Source organism: Aplidium turbinatum, chromosome 16 (genome assembly GCF_918807975.1).
Source record: "Aplidium turbinatum chromosome 16, kaAplTurb1.1, whole genome shotgun sequence".
Classification (NCBI taxonomy): Eukaryota; Metazoa; Chordata; class Ascidiacea; order Aplousobranchia; family Polyclinidae; genus Aplidium; species Aplidium turbinatum.
Genome location: NC_137487.1, coordinates 3,141,808 through 3,161,002, shown reverse-complemented (window position 1 = coordinate 3,161,002; position 19,195 = coordinate 3,141,808). Strand labels below are relative to the sequence as shown.

General features: G+C 39.2%; 1 protein-coding gene across 1 annotated transcript; it reads left to right on the top strand.

The window, feature by feature from the left end:
• Positions 1–2,488: 2,488 nt before the first annotated feature.
• Positions 2,489–3,774, top strand: LOC145785904 (uncharacterized). Its single transcript, XM_082597601.1, has 3 exons — positions 2,489–2,655; positions 3,246–3,429; positions 3,662–3,774. Exons 1-3 carry the CDS (start codon positions 2,581–2,583, stop codon positions 3,772–3,774), a joined length of 372 nt encoding a protein of 123 aa, XP_082453727.1. The 5' UTR covers positions 2,489–2,580.
• Positions 3,775–19,195: the final 15,421 nt, after the last annotated feature.

Genomic DNA, 19,195 nt, shown 5'->3' with positions numbered 1-19,195 from the left:
TATGCCAAACGAAGCAGAGGTCTAGAAAAACGTAGGAGCAACAGAAACGCGAACGTGATTTCGTGCTTGATACTGAAACCGTTTAAGTTTCCATTTGCCTACGCGTTTCCACAAAATAAACAATTGCAATTCAGATGTGAGGGCACAAGATTGGCAATTATGTCCAACATGTTGCCAACAATACGCCATCAATTTCAATAGCTTATTTCTTATTATGCGTTCAAAAAGGTCTAAAAGATTTTATTTCAGGTTTATTTGTTTTAATCTTTAAAATTACTAACACAAACTTCATTTCATGTGGTATTGCTTCAAAACAAACTTGTGTGGTTGGCTAACATTGGTCAGAAGCATTGCCCGCGTTGTGCCAATTTATAACAATTTCGGTGTTTTCTTTAAAAGTATGCAAATGTATACCATCATTTTGCTACAATTTTACATTTTTATAATAGGCTATCAATGCTGTTATTGTTTTTATAATACCGTACAAGTATACTATGAATATTTAAGACCAGCGTTGGTCAGAAGTGTAGCCAACGGTTTGCCAACAAAGTAGTTTCATTTCAGTTTGTTTATGCCAAACAAAGCAGAAGTCTAGAAAAAGGTAGGAGCAACAGAAACGCGAACGCGATTTCGTGCTTGATACTGAAACAGTTTAAGTTTCCATTAGCCCGACACGTTTCCACAAAATAAACAATTGCAACGTCGGCTATATGCTGGATGTGAGGGCACAAGATTGGCAATTATGTCCAACATGTTGCCAACAATACGCCATTAATTTCAATAGCTTATTTCTTATTATGCGTTCAAAAAGGTCTCAAAGATTTCATTTCAGGTTTATTTGTTTTAATCTTTAAAATTACTAACACAAACCTCTTTTCATGTGGTATTGCTTTAAAACACAGTTGTGTGGTTGGCTAACATCGGTCAGAAGCATTGCCCGCGTTGTGCCAATTCATAACAATTTCGGTGTTTTCTTTAAAATTATGCAAATGTATACCATCATTTTGCTACAATTTTACATTTTTATAATAGGCTATCAATGCTGTTATTGTTTTTATAATACCGTACAAGTATACTATGAATATTTAAGACCAGCGTTGGTCAGAAGTGTAGCCAACAGTTTGCCAAGTTTGTTTATGCCAAACGGAGCAGAGGTCTAGAAAAAGGTAGGAGCAACAAAACGCGAACGCGATAACGTGCTTGATACCCAAACAGTTTAAAGTTTCCATTAGCCCGACACGTTTCTACAAAATAAACAATTGCAACGTTGGCTACTTCATTTCAGTTTCACTTGATTTATTCTTTGAAAATATTAATAGCCAACAATAAAATGACTCTTTAACTAAATGACTCATGTGGTTTAGCGGAGAAACACAGTTTCTTTAGCATACCGTATTCTTGTAGCAACAACGCCATGATAAAAATCGTTTGTTCATATTCAATTACTTCAGATAATTTAGTGCAATAAATGTCTTGTGATTCAGAGGGCACTTCCAGAAAGTTTAGGCTTTGGCGCCTCCAATACCCAACTAGCATAATCCGTTCTTTTTACATTGATTCAACGTCTGCAGACGTTGGTAAGGTAACTAACAAGCGATAAACTTAAAAACGTGGTTGCTAATTCAAGTTGCCAGGTCTTCATTTTTTTCTTGTGTTCAACAAAAGCTTTTTTAATTTTCAAGTTTAACTGTACTAAAATGTGTTGTAATAAGTTATTTTTGAAAACATTTTTTCAGGACTAACCTCAAAATTTGCGTGCAGTTTAAGAAAATTTAAAACAACTTGTAAGCTTAATCGAATTCACTTGTTGATGTTTGGTAGCGCTCGACACAGCAGCATGATTGTGGTGATCATGTGATCATTGAGTTGCGGCTGCACTGCCGCCGCGCTGCTGACCTGTCTGCAGACGCTGAATCAATGTAAAAAAAAATCGATTGATGCGCTATCACTTATCGATTGTGTTCTGAGAGCAGTCTCGCTCACTGTCTGATTTTGACCACGTGGATGAGATTCTCGTGTCGCCAACAAAGGGGCGTCTTTACTTTAAATGTAGCAAAGCTTGCACAATAGGCCAGCTTCAGGAGCAGTCATGTTGCGTCGAAATCTCTCCTCAATTTCTCGAAGCGAGATTTCACAAAACGATCGCTACTTTTACTTTCAACGATTCGGAGAATCGTTTTTTCTTCCGCGGTGCATAGAACAATGCTGCAGGCACAATAATTGTTGTGAAAACTCCATTATGACGTCACTACTTAAACTTTGACTGGGCAATATGACGCGTTGAAGTGAAATAGGCAACAAAGCTTTAGAATGCGGCGATGTGTTATATCAACGTGAGGAGATGCAATTTAGCAGAAGAACTTGGTTTTTTTTGATGAAGGAAGACAAAGGCCATGACTTAATCCTTTGCTAAAGGGATTATGACGTCACTCGATTCACTTCGACTGTTCAAACATGGCGGTTGTGCGCAATACACAATTACGTGGAGAGCCGAAAGCACAATGCTTATGTGAACAGCGCTAAGAGGAATTTTCGCTTCTTGCATCGAAAATATAAAAAATCGAATTCAATTGCGATATTATGGCCGAAAGAAGTTTTAGAAATGATCAAAATGAAACTATAGGAATGACTTACGACAATGTTTATGAAAACCTGGTAAGTGAATGTCTTATTCATTAAACCTGAAATAATTGTGTAAAGTCGTTTTTGTCACTAGGCTACGTTTACACAATTTAAAGAAAGTTATAAAACTCATCGACCAATGGAAAACTTTCATATGAAGTATTTTCGTGACAAATTTAGTGCCAGTGCTCATAGATGAGTGCTAAGAAGATATCAGCAAAGTAGCAGAGCTTGTGATGTCCCACAAAATGTGTAGGGTTTTACTCAATCTTTGATTTTGCTGCTCCGGCAGTGTTTGCCTGACTGCTTGAATGTGTTTGTATTTTTATGTCGTGTGGATTGGTCTGTGATGGTTGTAGAGTATTTGCAAATGTAGCTTTCATTGCCGTCAACTGAATAATAATAATAATAACATGTTTTATTTTGCGCCCATTGCGACAACATAGCCTACAGTAGCCTACACTGCGACCTACATACGCAACACAACAGACGACTGGAATCCCAAAATAAACTTTAAACGTTGGCTGTCATTTGTAACAGTCGAAAATTTCTGTAACAAGTGCTGAAGCTTTTTAATATGATGGATGAAACCCCTGTCATTACATTCGATTTACATTTTGCAGGTGGCAAATTTAAGTCAAGTTGTTGGCAAAAATGCAAGCGATTGTATCAGTGGACTTATTCCAACTATTATTATCGAACACAACACAGTTCAAGTCATGTCGAGAACAAAGAAAGAAAAAAACATCGTGAAGTCTAAGCACTCGTTTGATTGTTTAAAAAAGAATCTGAAAAAGGTTGTTCTTGGTGAGTACGGATAAATGTTTCTACTATGACTAAATGATTATGTCATAACTATGCCATTTTGCTCTTTTGATTAATGTATGATGTAATTGTGAAGTATATTGAGTAATGTATGAAAATGTTTTAGTGGTGTACTCGCATTGATGTGAACAACGAACATGGTGGTTAGTAGGCTATGTCGATGGTCGGCATTTATATACTGATTTAACACTTCTTTTTTTACTTTCATGATTAGACATGGTGATGGCGCACGACAAAGCTGCTGCCGTGCAGCAACTTGGGGAAGAGTTTCAGAGTGATTTCGAAATGGGAAGGACAGGCAAGGTGGCCGAAAACGGCAAAAACTAACTTTTGGTGAGCTTGTTATATGTTTGAAAGACAACAGCGAATGTGTTGCTTTAGTTGTTGAATAACTACTGTACACACAGAATGTATTGGAACTTGATTATCGCTCTGCGTGGCGCAGAATCGAATGATAAGTTTTTTGTCACGCACGTTGGAGAAAGAGATATTACATTGATATTGCAGATTGTCAATTAACTTCGTATTATCCTGGACGACAACTGATCAAAATCCTACACTGTTGCCAAACAGCCCTCTTGAATTAGATATTTTTATTTCATTCGCAGGAATTCAGAATTATAAAGATACATAAGAAAAAGCTGATGATGTGCAATGAATCTCCATCTATCAATACGATTTGATGTGGCTTGTTTCTAATAAATGTGAAAATATACGAAGCTCGACTGTTACTTTGCTTTGTCACAAAGGGAGTAGTGTTGCTTATAAATCCGTGTTGCTGCTGTTCTTTCTCCCAAGGATTAGCTAGGTTCAACAATAAACTTTTGGTGATGAGCGAGGTTTAGGTACAGAGACGTTTGGCAAATGTAGATGCCAATGCTATTCAGATGTTTTATGCACCAGCTTGCTTCGCATGGCCAACCTTGGTCAAAGCGCGGGCATCACAATAGTCAATGGGTCAGATGAAGCAGCGTCATGGTGCGTAAACGTCAACCAGAATTTAGGCGCCGGATGAAGCAAATGGTGCACAAGCCATCTTGCCAACGTTGGCCAGATACAGATGCCAACGTTGGCAAGATACAGAAGCCAACGTTGGCTAGATGCAGAAGTCGACGTTGGCCAGATGCATCCAAATAGTGCATAAAACATTTTGCCAACGTTAGCAAGATGCAGAAGCCAATATTGGCAAGATGCAGAAGCCATCGTTGGCAAGATGCGGAAGCCAGCGTTGGCAAGATGCAGACGCCAACGCTGGCCAGATGCATCCAAATGGTGCATAAAACATTTTGCCAACGTTGGAAAGATGCAGAAGCCAACGTTGGCAAGATGCAGAAGCCAGCGTTGGCAAGATGCATAATCCAATGTTGGCAAGATGCAGAAGCCAACGGTGGCAAGATGCAGACGCCAACGCTGGCCAGATGCATCCAAATGGTGCATAAAACATTTTGCCAACGTTGGAAAGATGCAGAAGCCAACGTTGGCAAGATGCAGAAGCCATCGTTGGCAAGATGCATAATCCAATGTTGGCAAGATGCAGAAGCCAACGGTGGCAAGATGCAGAGGCCAACGCTGGTCAGATGCATCCAAATGGTGCATAAAACATCTTGCCAACGTTGGCGTCTGCATCTTGCCAATGTTGCGGCCAACTTCTTGCCAATATTGCCCCAACAATCAATGTTTACTGGGTATGGTATTGGGGATTCCACTTGCGCTGTAGCCCAATTTAAAATGAATGCGTGTGTGTTGCAAACTTGTGATGTGATTATTCCTATTTCGACAGAAAGTAATAATTGCCAAAAATGCATAGGCCTATGCTGTCTCATTCTGTATCAATATATTAGCTCCATAAGAATAAAAGAAGCCGAACCAGTGGCCAGAAACCTGGAGTGACCAAAAGCATAGGGTAAGCTAGGACAAAAACATCAAGTAGGCCTAGGCCTAATAAAGGAAAATGCTGCACGAAATGAATATAAGTGTAGATTCTAAATGAAATGATAACATGTTTAGGCTACCGTACCTACTTTAGTTGTTAACTCAAATATTTTTGAAATACAATTTATCAATGCGAGGTTGTTTCGTTCAGTGGTCCCGAGCAGTAGGCTATAGTGCTGTGCCGGCGGTAGTTAGGACCATGGGCTAAGGCCCTGTAGTAAATTCAATTTTTTTTTCTAAAAATAAATAACTGAATTGTAATACTCAGTCAAAAATGTACTTTTAGTAAAAAATATGCGTCTAAAATGAGTGATTGTTCGATCAAAACGTTCAAAAACTGTGCTTCACTACTACGATTCCAGTTCTTGAAATGGTTTGTTTTCAACGTCACGCTTCATTGGTTGGCTGCGGGAAAGGTCTATTCTATATATACCAACATATATTTCACAAATATGAAGAAAACAACGACAATTTTACTCAGGCAGTTAGCTTACACCAGAAGAGCTGCTAAAAGTAGCAAATCAAGCAAAGCCGCTTGACTGATGGGATATTTCTTGAAATATTAAAGTATTCAATTCAATTTTTCTTTGTCGGAAAACAACAGCAATGATAAAGTTACCAACAGTTTACGGGAATAAAACCAACAAAAGAAAATGGCGGCAAAACCAAAAAAGTTTCAAACGTGCATGCGATGTAAATTTAAAGGATACGTCGATGAAAGTAAATTTAAGCATCTTGGCAAGCAGCAAGCCCTGCATATAAAGCGTGCTTTGATATAAAGGTACGTCGATAAAGCGATAGTTATAAGACCACAGCCAGCTAAATTCGTCATCTCTACACCGATCCAACGTCCAAATTAGACTTCAATTAACTGGCAACACTTTTATAATTCTAGAATGGATATTACAAAGTTGCCAAGTGGACTAAAAGTCGAATAAAAAGGGTAAATGGGATTATGCTGTGTCTGACTGACCACTAACAAACTACTCGGACATTTATATGTGCCAATAATCATAGCTGTCAGAAAATAAAGCATTTTGAGAGTTGCAAACAAATTGTGCTTAAAGTTTGGATTTGTAAATATACTTTAAAGACGCAGTATTCTACAAATCTTCCAGATAACTAAGCAGTTTTGCCAAACCTTGCGACATTTATATTATAGAGATAGTGCAACTACCTGCCCCTTCACCCCATCTCCTACGGGCTACGGCTGTGCCAAAAATTAATTTTCCATGAGACTAAAAAATTTTTAGATTATTAGTAATTTTAAAATTCAAGTGGGGTCGCCAGTGCAAAATATTATAAAAATAACAAGGCATAAATTAATCATCAATAACTATTAACTAACTAATTAATTTCATACCTCCCGATCTAGTAATGTATCTTAAGCCTTCCCGGATTATTTTGGCAACATTAATCGATTTTCATTGGCTTGTCAGCTTCCACGAATCAATCCACATGTTACTTACCGTTACAGTTTACACACGTTTGGACCATGAGACTAGCCGAGGGTGGCAATTTTAAATTTTTTAAGCTTGCTAGAATAGTGTAATTGCTTTCATAATTGAGCTAACGATAGTGTGATGAAATAATAACAACAGATGATTTAGCTAGTAGGCTAGGTATGATTGAAATGAAGCTGGTTCTGGTCATACAATGTGACATTCTAAATGGTTCTGGTCATTCTAAATCAGACTCAAACCTGGATGAGGTAGTAAGTAAAAACTTTTATCTAGTTTAACTGGATTTTGTAAAGGCAGTGGTTATTTTCCTGTTGTTGTGTTGCCAGATGAGGAATTGTTGTCATCAAGAAGTATCGGTACGGTAGTAGTTTTTAAATGATTTAGTAAGTTTTAGTTTTTTCCAATAGAAGGAGTAACACGCTGTACAAAAAGTTGAATGCAAAAATATGCAATATGCATGGTTTGATTTAGTTGTTGAACTTCGTAGCTGAGTGGTGACAACGTCTGCGTGACGTTCGAAAGTGTGTTTGACACCGCTCCAAAGCAGTGGTGGCTATGACTCGGCAAAGACAGGGCAACACTAAAATGCGGAAGGCGGAAATAAGCCGGGCGTGAAATGTCGTACTGTCCGCAGAAGTAGCGATTTAATGCCTGTGATGAAACTTTACTTTATTGAAAGCTTTAATCAACTTAGAGAAGTACAGTAGAGCATCTAAAAACACAAAGAGTTACTGAAAATAAAACACATAACTGAGAATAGAATTAGGCATCTGACTGGCAACTAACACTTGTACAACTGATCGGGTTTGTAACGAACTGATTAGTCAACGCACAAGCAACACAGACACAATACAGAGTAAGTGAAATAAACGTGTCAATCAACGAGTACAAAATTGAACTCAGGCAAGTTTTAAGGCAATTCACAACATTCACCCCCGCTCAGTAGGAAACTGCGTCACCGTATCTGGCAGGAGGGATCCCACGAGTAGATCGAGTTGATCTGCGTAAGACAGGTACAATGTTGTCTTCGGATGAAGTACCGCGAGTAGGCTCACCGTCAGCAACTTCCTCATGATTCTGGGCGATTGACTGGGTCTCTCCGTCGAGCGGTGGCATGGGACATGGAACCGAATCCGTCCCGCTGAGTTGTTTTGCACGGATGCAACCTAGTTCGTACCCTGAACAGTTCGGACCCTCAGTTCGTACCCTAAAAAGATAGAAAGAAAAAATTAAAAAAAGCGGAAGTCGCTGATCGCAGTTTCCGCAAACATTTTAAAATTTTCCCCCTGAAAAGATCGAGAGAAAGATAGCACAAAGCCGAAGTCGCTGATCGCAGTTTCCGCTAACCTTAACCATAGGCTAATCTATGCTCTAACCCTAACCCTCGCTGATTGCAGTTTCCGCAAACATTTTTCCGCAGTTTCCGCTAACCTTTACCCTAACTATAGAGCAATCTATGCTCTAACTCTAACCCTCGCTGATCGCAGTTTCCGCAAACATTTTTCAGCAGTTTTGCTAACCGCAGTTTCGGCTAACCTTAACTCTAATCATCGAGTAATCTATGCTCTGCTCTAACCCTCGCTGATCGCAGTTTCCGCAAATATTTTTCCGCAGTTCCGCGGTTTCCGCTAACCCTAGCCCTCGAGTTTGTTTGCGGAAACTCCGATCAGCGACTTCGGCTTTGTGCTATTAAACTGCGATCAGCGACTTCGGCTTTTTTTAATTTTTTCTCTTGATCTTTTCAGGGTACGAACTGAGGGTCCGAACTGTTCAGGGTACGAACTAGGTTGCACCCGTTTTGCACAAGAAGCCAGATCGCTGATTGAGACGTGACTCTCTCTCCCATCAGGATAGCGGATATTTGCATAGTTAGGGTTGGCTTCTACCAAGTGAACTTCTTGGACAAGGTCATCGTTTTTGTGTGTTTTAACAAAGTTACGTACGGTAGCAATACTGGGCCGGAATGTGTAAGCCACGTTGGTATATATGGATTTTCCTGAGCAAGAGCGTCTGTTAAATTGAAAGAATAATTCGTGTGGAGTCGCGTTAGTCGAGGTATCTAATAGAGAGCGGGTAGCGTGAAGCGCATCTGGGAGCATTGCTTCCCAACAAGAGATAGGAAGGTTGTTTGATTTCAGAGCCAGACCAATTGACTTCCATATAATGCCGATGTACGGTAGCGTTTGACTTGTGAATTTCCGGTCGGGTGATACGGCGATGATGTGCTAGAAGCAATTCCCCGCTTCAACAGATAATCCTTAAGGCTCCCAGTTGTAAAACACTTAGCGTTGTCGGAATGAACATAGTTGGGTAACCCACAAAGCGTAAATAATTTATTTAAACAACTAATGACAGTGGAAGCATGCATATCGCGACATGGAAAGGCGAAGGGAAATCTGGAATATTCGTCAATTATAACAAGCAAGTATTTATTGTTCGACGTAGACGGTAAGGGGCCTTTGAAGTCAATACTGATCCTGTCTAGGGGACGGGTCGCTTTGATGAGTTGGCTCTCTTCAGGTTTGTAAAATGATGGTTTAAGCTCCGAGCATGTCCGACAAGCAGAACAAACTTTGCAAACATCTGTAGAGTAGGGTAAGTTTTTAGAACGCACGAAGTGCAGCAATCGTGTCACTCCGGGATGGCAGAGAGCTGAGTGTATGCTCGCGAGGTCAAGCTCTGCCGATATTGAAGTACAGAAATCCCGAGTCAATGAATCAGGGGCGACGTTATTTTTCCCCGGCCTGTATTTGATTGCGTAACTATACGACGATAATTCAAGCCGCCAGCACTGGATTTTATTGTTTTTAATCTTTGTTCGTTTACGGTTGTCTAGCATGAACGCTACGGACCTCTGATCAGTAACCAAAGTGAATTGTTGGCGGGAAAGAAAGTGACTCCATTTTCGCACCGCTTCCACAATGGCAGTAGCCTCCTTCTCCACAGCCGGATAATGTAATTCACCTCCTTGAAATGATCTAGACATAAACGCTACAGGTCGACCGGCCTGATTTAAGGTTGCTGAGACTGCGACCTCAGACGCATCGCATTCCACAACGAACGGTAGATTCTCATCTGTGGAACGCAGGGAAGCTCTTTCGATGCCTCTCTTTAGATCCTCGAAATCTTCTAACTCGATATCATTTAACGGGAACGACTTCACTTGTTTCAAACGGGAGATTTTATCAGAAAATCGGTATATCCATTTAGCATAGTAAGCTAATAACCCTAGGACCCTCTTTAACGACTTCGCATTTCCAGGGGGTGGAAGTTCTTTTAGGGGTCGCAATCGTTCTGGATCAGGTTTTATTATACCATTCCCTACTAAATAACCGAGAATATTAACTCTACGGACCGATGAAATAGTTTTCTTTTCGTTTAGAGTCCAATTCCGGAGTGTGAGTGCTTGGAGTAGACGCTTGACATTGTTGTCGTGCTCTATCTGATTACGACCAGCAACAGTGATATTGTCCAAGTATGGGAATGTATCGACCAGACCTTCTTCTTGGACCAGCTTATCCATTTCTCTCTGAAAGGCCGGTACCCCATTGGTTACACCGAAAGGAATTCTGGTGAACTCCCACAATTTACCACATGCTTCAAATGCCGTAAAAATGTAATCTTTTGTAGCAATTGGGACTTGGTGGTAGGCGCTACGAAGATCAAATGTAGAAAATACGTGATAATTTGCCATTTCGTTAATTAAAGTATCGATTTTAGGTAAAGGGTAAGCATCGAGCTCCGTAAACAGGTTGATAGTTTGCGAATAGTCAACACATAGACGGCGTTTATCATTTTCCACATCTTTTACAACTACTATTTGTGCACGCCAGGGGGAAATGCTTGGTTGAATTATACCTTCAGTACAAAGACGAGTAATTTCTTTATTTATGAACTCTTGGTCTTGATTATTAAAACGTCTAGACTTCACGGCAATTGGTTTACAATTAGGCGATAGGTTGTGGAAAAGGGAGGGTTTGTTAGCAGAAGCTGAGGTCAGTGCACACGTACTTTGCGAAATAACAAAGTCATCTTTTTTACCGCCATTTTGAAAAACTACTTGGTTATGTTGCGATTGAAAATCTTGCCCCAACAATATATCGCTACACAAATGGTTAAGTACTTTAAAACGCCTGTCAAGATATTTGCGGTCATTAATACTAAGATCGACAGTACAACTGCCGTGAACATTACTTTTCAGGTTTGATGAAGCCATTGATACACTGCTGCAGCAAGGAGTGACATGTAAGTTTAACCGCTTTGCGGTGTCTTTGTTGATAAAACTGCACGAGCTACCGGTATCAATCAATGCAGAAACTTTAGTACCAAACACTACCGCGGTAGTACTAGCTTGCCTTAAGCACGTTGGCGCTTCATGGATTGCACACATCGTTGCACCGATTCTTGCTCCTTGCTGGACTTTCGATCGGCAAACATTAGCGAAATGTCCTTTTCTCGAGCACTTAAAACAAACAGAATTTCTAGCGGGATACACAGTTCTTTTGTGATACTGGCGCCCGCAAAAAAGCACAGTTTACTCACACTTCCTGAGACAGTCCCTTCACTTGCTTCTTCCTTAGTCACTTCTTCGGCCACTGCTGTTGCAGATAATCCAGTTGCAGATAATCCAAGACCTGTCGTGTGTGCTTGCGAATAGAGTTCGGAGTGCTTTCGAGCCTGTTCAAGCGCTCGTGCTTGTTGAACAGCCGTTTCGAGGCTTAATTCACGATTTTCTAGCAACCGTTGTCGAATAATAGGGGATAGGATCCCGTTGATAAAAGAGTCTCGAATCATTTCATTTCGGTACTCTTCGATTGACACTGCGCGGAAATTACAATCTCTTGAGAGCGTTTGAAGCGTCAGTAAGAATTCGTCCAGCGACTGTCCATGTTCTTGCTTTGAAGTCGCGAGCAGGTGTCTGGCGAAGATCTCACTAGGAGTTTTGGAATATAGGTTCTTCAACGTAGTAACAGCCGCTTCGTAAGTTTCGCACTCTTCAATGTGCTCAAAAGTAACATGCGAGACACAGTTTGTGAGGATCTTAAGCTTCTCCACCCTCTGCCTCTGCCAGGGTTAAGAAAAACCCGGGTTTTTTTAAAAAAGCCCAACCCGCCCGGGTTTTTTTAAAAAAACCCGGGTTTTTTTGGGTTTTATTGTTTTTTTTTTAAAAAGATGCAAAAAAAGGTAGATTCGTGCTTATTTCACTTCAAAACTACTTGTTACAAATGAAGTGTTTTTCACTCACAGTACATGCTTGCATAACTCAATAAAATAATGCACTAAGGCTGTTGTTGCTTGAATGTTGCATCATCCATTAATTTCAAGATCAAGTTGGATGTTGCATCATCCACTGATTTCTATACCAAGTTGATGCTACCGTGGTAGAAATCACATTATTGCATCATTTGCTTTAGATTTGAAGGCAAGGAGCATTTAACTTAAGCCATCATGTTTAAATATTTTTTATCATTTATATGTATACAGTATATATATGTTATATATAGTAATGCATGAGCAATTGAGCGATTGCGTGGCCAATGGCCATTCAGGCAAATGCTCTGAAACAGCCATGCGTTAGAATCCAGAATCTGTAATTGGTAAATAGCCTCCTAAATTGCATTTCACATCATATATGCAGACTACAGTAGAGTAGTACTTTCACCAGTTTAACTATAAGGCCTTCTTGCATAAATGAGTTTTAGTGTAGTATACACAAAGTGGCATTACTTGATTTTTGTGTAACTGTACAATATCCACTGCGTTTTCAGTTTATTCTTGGAAATTTACTTCACAATCACATCCTTAAGTCCTAATTTAAAGTTTGTTTTAAGTGTTTTTGTTCATTTTTTTAATTTTCTAATAAAAACTGGACAAATATGATGCTCTGGGTTTTTTTATGGGTTTTTTTGGGTTTTTTTAAGTGGGCTTTTTTAAAAAAACCCACCCGGGTTTTTTTGGGTTGGGTAAAATACCGGCAACCCTGGCCTCTGCTCTTCAGGGAGTGCTTGGGTTAGAGCTTCGATATAGTTGTCGAAGGTTCTTGACCAGTGTCGCCATTGCTTTGAAGCCGCAGGTGAATTAACGTCGATGTCTAATCGTGGCGGCTGCATCAATCGCTCCATCGTACATGACAATTAAGTTGATTAAATTGTGATGAAACTTTACTTTATTGAAAGCTTTCATCAACTTAGAAGTAGAGCATCTAAAAACACAAAGAGTTACTGAAAATAAAACACATAACTGAGAATAGAATTAGGCATCTGACTGGCAACTAACACTTGTACAACTGATCGGGTTTGTAACGAACTGATTAGTCAACGCACAAGCAACACAGACACAATACAGAGTAAGTGAAATAAACGTGTCAATCAACGAATACAAAATTGAACTCAGGCAAGTTTTAAGGCAATTCACAACAATGCCGATGTAGAAAACGCGGAACTACGATCTTGGCGTCCATATTGTGTAACATAGCGATAACTTCATCATGAAAGAATGAAATGTTGCAACATGGAAAAAGGCGGAAATGCGATTTTTAACAACAACTCACCACCGAACCTACTTTTATGTTGAAATATCATTGAAAGATATTGTTTAGAAGCAATTGTGAGGTCATTAAATACTTTGACTGTTTTAATTCCACAGTTATTGGAGTAAATTTCGAAATTTAATGGAAATGCGATTTTTAGCCACAACTCAATACCGAACATTTTCTTATGTTGAAATATCATTGAAAGATATTATTTAGAAGCAATTGTGAGATCATTAAATACTATGACTGTTTTAATTCTAAAGTTATTTCGACTTATTTCCGCATTTCCGCCTTTTAGTATTGCCCGCAAAGACACTTAACCCTTTTTAGGTCATGCAAATTTCCTTATGTGTGTTAGACGTTTTCCAAAAAACTTGCAACTAACTCAATTATTGCATAAGGGAAAGTGGGGCTTTAATGATCATGCTCTTGTGTTTTCTTCAATATCAAGAAATGTATAGGCCTAGGACCTAGGTATCAGGCTAAAAAAAACTTTTGTGTGAGATCAGGACAACCTTTTTAAAAATGTTTTCACTGATCATTATAGCCCCAGTACAGACGAAATCGGTTAATCGAATCACCTATTTGCCAGACGTTTTGATACGATTATACCATTGATTTGTTTAACCAATTTACTAAAAAAAAAAGATTTATTGTGAATGGGCGTAATTGTTGGGAAGCTGTCTGTGCTGACTAGGCTGCAACTAGGGATGGGCAATATAGAATTTCGAATAGTTGCAATCCGAATATCTAATTATTCGAATTGAAATGACATTTCGAATAGAATTTTCCAAACCGAAATTAAAATATCCACTTTTCAGACTACCAAATTTTTCATCGATTTTTCGCCGATCAATTACATTCGTCTCAGCGATAGCTAGTCGCTCTAGCGAAAACGGCTAGCCAGCTCTTTACCAGTGCGGTTTGTAAACGTCGGAAGACCGTTGTGCTGTGGATTTGCATCGTACGAATGGAACACAATTCAACTCTGGATGAGGCTACTGCTACACCTATTGTCGTAAGTTCCACAACAATGCAGCAATCCAATGAAATGGATGATCTATTGAGCTCCGGTCTTGAAGCGACGAATACTTCAGCATCAACTAACGACGACAACGAACAGCTTTGAGTTACCGAAGAAAACCGATCCTACCTTAAGGCAAAAGTGCCATACAGCGATGCAATTGAATGGTGGAACAAAAATCAAGAAAAGTTCCCGCGGTTGTTTGATCTTGCGGGGAAGTATTTAGCCACTTCTGCATCCTCAGAAAGATCCTTCTCGAGTGCTGGATTAACAGCATAACAACTGCAATTGCGGCTCACTGGAGAGCATTTAGAAGCTTTAAACATTCTTCACTGCCACAAAGACTTGCTCTCCTCGGAAGTTACTGCTGTTTTTCATTTCGTTGCCACTTTTTCAATATGTGTCTTCAATAAAATCAGAATAAAAACAAAGCTTTTTGACAATTTCTGACATTACAAGAAATTATTCTAGAATAGGTATTCGAAATTCTAAATTCGAAAAATTATTCTAGAATAATTCTAGAATAGCTTATTCTTCTATTTTGCCCATCCCTAGCTGCAACGCACATTAAAACTGATGCTTCCTACAACTGTTTGCGGTTCTGGTTAAACTTTAAAGAGTTTACTAGTTCTGCGTTACATAACACTATGCTGTATGTTCCAGCCAGCAAAACTGGTCCTTTTTACATTGATTTATCATCTGCAGACGTTGAAACGATGTAAAAAAGACCAGCTTTGCTGACTTGGCTGAGCAGGTATGATCAAAGCATTTTTCTGCAAACTGCGGCAATCTGACTTTTTTTAATCTCACCGATCTCTGTGACGTCACAACGCGAACTTTGACATTGATGTTTTTGATTCAAGCGTGCTATTTTTAGCTCGTACAAGCTGTGTAGTTTTGAGTATGGAATGTGGCCTACGAAAATAATGGGAGCTGGTATACAAGTCGCCGCCCTGGTTAAAAAGGCGATGACGTCACGGAGGAGGAATCTACCAAAAAAATAGTGCAAAAGTGGGGTGAAATCAGTCAACCAAGACAATAAAAAGCATGCAAGTGTCCGCTTTTACTAAATTAGTTGTGATTTGCTTGTTTTTGCTTCGACTTTAACAATTGAACCAGCCCTACAAAGCAGAAGATCTCACCTATGCAAAGCAATGTAACACAGGCCCGAAAAACACCACATATCTCCTTAGAAAAAAGTTAAACTTGACCAAGTTTAACTATTTATCCGAAGAATACTTCTAAAGATACCAGCATTTAATCAAGAACATATCTCTGTCGTTTCTGCATCGATTTTTACAATTGAGCCATTGCTGAAAAGTACAAGCTATCGTCTACCCCAATAAAGGTAAGCCAGACTCTAAAAGTTAAAAATATTTCCTAGGTGAAGAGTTGAAATTGACCGACTTTATCCATTTATCCCAAAAATATTTCTAAAGATACCAGCATTTAATCAACGCTAATTTAAAGAACATATCTCTGTCTATTTACAAGCAAAAGTTGAGGTTAATAGCTTTTTCACAAAGCGAGCAACCGGGCTTCAAACACAAGCAAACAGCCCGATGACTCGTTGCATTTCTGAATCGAAGCAAGTATACAAGTCTCCCCCGGTCTGCGATCATTATATGTCTTTATTAAATTAGTTGTAAGTTGCTTGTTTCTGCTTCGATTTTTACAATTGAGTCTTTGCTGAAAAGCACAAGCTATCGTCTACCCAAATAAAGCTTAGCCAGACTCTAAAAGTTAAAAATATTTCCTAGGTAAAGAGTTGAACTTGACCGACTTTAACCATTTATACGAAAAATACCTTTAAAGATACCAGCATTTAATAAACTCTAATTTAAAGAACATATCTCTATCTATTTACAAGCAAAAGTTGAGGTTAATAGCTTTTTCACAAAGCGAGCAACCGGGCTTCAAACACAAGCAAACAGCCCGATAACTCGTTGCATTTCTGAATCGAAGCAAGTTTAGCCTACAAGTCTCCCCCGGTCTGCGATCATTATATGTCTTTATTAAATTAGTTGTAAGTTGCTTGTTTCTGCTTCGATTTTTACAATTGAACCATTGCTGGAAAGCACAAGCTATCGTCTACCCAAATAAAGGTAAGCCAGATCCTAAAAATTAAAAATATTTCCTTGGTAAAGAGTTGAACTTGACCGACTTTAACCATTTATACGAAAAATATAGTCATTCCCCTAAAAACGAATTATTTTTCTGAAACACGAAATATTTTTCATCACCCACTCTTTAATTCTGAAGATATATTTTTTTGGTGGTAATCCACTTCTAGCTAGTTGCGTCTTCCTTACAAAACAAATTATTTCAGGCGAAAACTCCATCAACTGCGGAAAGACGGAACAAAACCGCGACATAGGAGAACGATTTTCGAGGAAGCGGAAGAATTCTTAATGCGTAAATGCGCAGTTAGGGAAGTTCGTGGATACTCCAATTTTTTAAATTGCGCATTTATTTTGTAATAAATTTTCTTCCATTTGACATGGTTAGCTCCTGCATACCTACTGATTATTTTAACATAGTTTGATGCGAAAAAAAGAACAAACCTTGGCGTAATGGATCCCGAAAACGATGTTGGTCTGTAGGAAAATATGCATAAATTACCGCGGATCCGCAACTTTCCTAATTCTTATTTATTTAGTGAAAAAGTATCAAGCCAAAGATTTTAAAGACTTGAGAACACAATAGCAGAGATAACATTACTCATCAATTGATTGATATGTTTGTCCTCGGACTGGGAAAGCTTCTTGCAGAGCTTAATCCTGGCAGTTTCGCATACTTGTAGAGGCTTTGAATCACTGACGTAGGCCCGGTCACCGAGATTGGCAGAGAAAAGTTTCCGATTGTTGAAGTCATGTTGCTGGGAATTATTACATCCACTAGTTGCCGCTGAATGGAGAGAAGTCGTGAACGTGCGTTGCTCAAGCGCACACCCCGAGAGTCGAACCAGCACCGCTTGATCTTGAAGCTTCTTCGTTCCAGAAGTCACTCGCTAACCAAGAGAGCTATCGAGCGGACGCCATTACACAACGCAACAGTGGAAAAACGAAATTTATTAAAGAAATTAAAATGAACAACACAGCATAAGAAAAACAATAAATCAATCAATGAAAACAATCAAGCAATCAATCATAACTTAAGAAAAAAGACAACAACCCATCACGCAGAGGAATTAAAATGATTTGAGAAATTCTTCAAACATTTTGACTCGCTCTGCGTGACGAGTGCAGGCGAGACGTAGGATGGTATCGTAGTTGCAGCATCGCCATCTTTTGCCTTTAAGAGGCAGCATGGACGCGACTATATCACGTCACATGCTGAGAACATGGAGATGTCCGCATTCAGATGATCCGGGACGTTGATGTAAATGCCCGGACTGTCTGCTACGTCTTTAACGCAGCAGTGCACTTCTAGCTTCGACATTGGCCCTCCTTCATCTTGAAGGAATCGCCTGCACAGTCTTCCTATGTACAGGATTTATTTTCCTCGATGCAAGAACATACAGGCACACCAAGAGCGAATGAGATCATCTTCCGGGTTAGGAGGGCTCAGTGCTTTCCAGCAAGCCTCTAACTCTCCAGAAACTGATATTGGTGCGGATGAAGTTACGGCTTCAAATTCGTCATCCTGTTGTTGGACCGCGCCTTTCACAGCTTTGAGTAGATTTGAGCGCTTAGCCAGTTTAGGCCTGGGTTGCGACAAAGATTGAATTTTTGTGAGGTATTCCTCATCGGAAATGATTGTAGCAGCAAAGTCAATTTACTTACAAGTACAAGTTACAAGTACAATTTACAAGTACACTTCCTCACTTTATCTATGACCTGATCAAAACGGATATATAGTCAGGAAGAACAGCTCATACGACGAAGAAGAAAACGGATATGACAAAAGCAGGGTTGCCAGGTCCACTTATGGAAAAAATGCCAAACAACTAAACAAAAAATGCCAAATGACCTAAAAAAAAAATGCCAAATAAGCAAAACGGAGCAAAATCGAAGGTTTCTTTATTAATAAATAATGGAATTGGTAAAAAATGGGTAAAACTGCAAAAAAGCTCAGCCTACACTTGCTGCTATTGCACAACCTAGCTATCTTCATTCTTGAGAGTACCGTATTCTTCAGAAAAAAAATTTTGAAAAAATGCCTAACAGGATTTTTTTCATGCCAAACAACATAAAAAAATTCCAAATTTATGAAATTAGACATTACAAATGCCAACCTGACATCCCTGGAAAAAAGCATGGTCGCTATTACGCAGTGGTAAAATTGCTCGAAACGCGCAACTTGCTATCGCTATGTAGTGGTTGCTGTTTCGAACTTTATTTGCCGCAAGGTGGTAGAGTATTCTTTTCTGATTTCATTAATCTTTCAATGGTCATTCTAGGTTCACCAGAAGAGATTTAACAGCAAAGTTAGTGCAGACGGTCAGAAAGTTTTGAATTTTATTAGGGAAAGGGTTTTGGGACTAGGTCAAACATTTGCTGATTGCTAAAATCTGAAAAGCGGTTTTGGCCTAATTTTTAGTGCAGAAATAGGGATAGCAATCTTCTTGCCTGTGCCATTTCAGTTTTTAAGTTTGAACAAATATTAGCCTGTTATGTTTCTGCTTCGATTTTGACAATTGAACCATTGCTGGAAAGCACAAGCTATCGTCTACCTAAATAAAGCTTAGCCAGACTCTAAAAGTTAAAATTATTTCCTAGGTAAAGAGTTGAACTTGACCGACTTTAACCATTTATCCCAAAAATATTTTTAAAGATACCAGCATTTAATTAACGC

What these genes read in the sequence shown, in the direction of transcription:
- LOC145785904 (XM_082597601.1), top strand. Translation starts at nt 2,581, where the DNA reads ATGGCCGAAAGAAGTTTTAGAAATGATCAAAATGAAACTATAGGAATG. An exon ending in ACAATGTTTATGAAAACCTG is followed by an intron (nt 2,656 to 3,245) that starts GTAAGTGAATGT and finishes TACATTTTGCAG; the next exon opens with GTGGCAAATTTAAGTCAAGT. An exon ending in TCTGAAAAAGGTTGTTCTTG is followed by an intron (nt 3,430 to 3,661) that starts GTGAGTACGGAT and finishes TTTCATGATTAG; the next exon opens with ACATGGTGATGGCGCACGAC.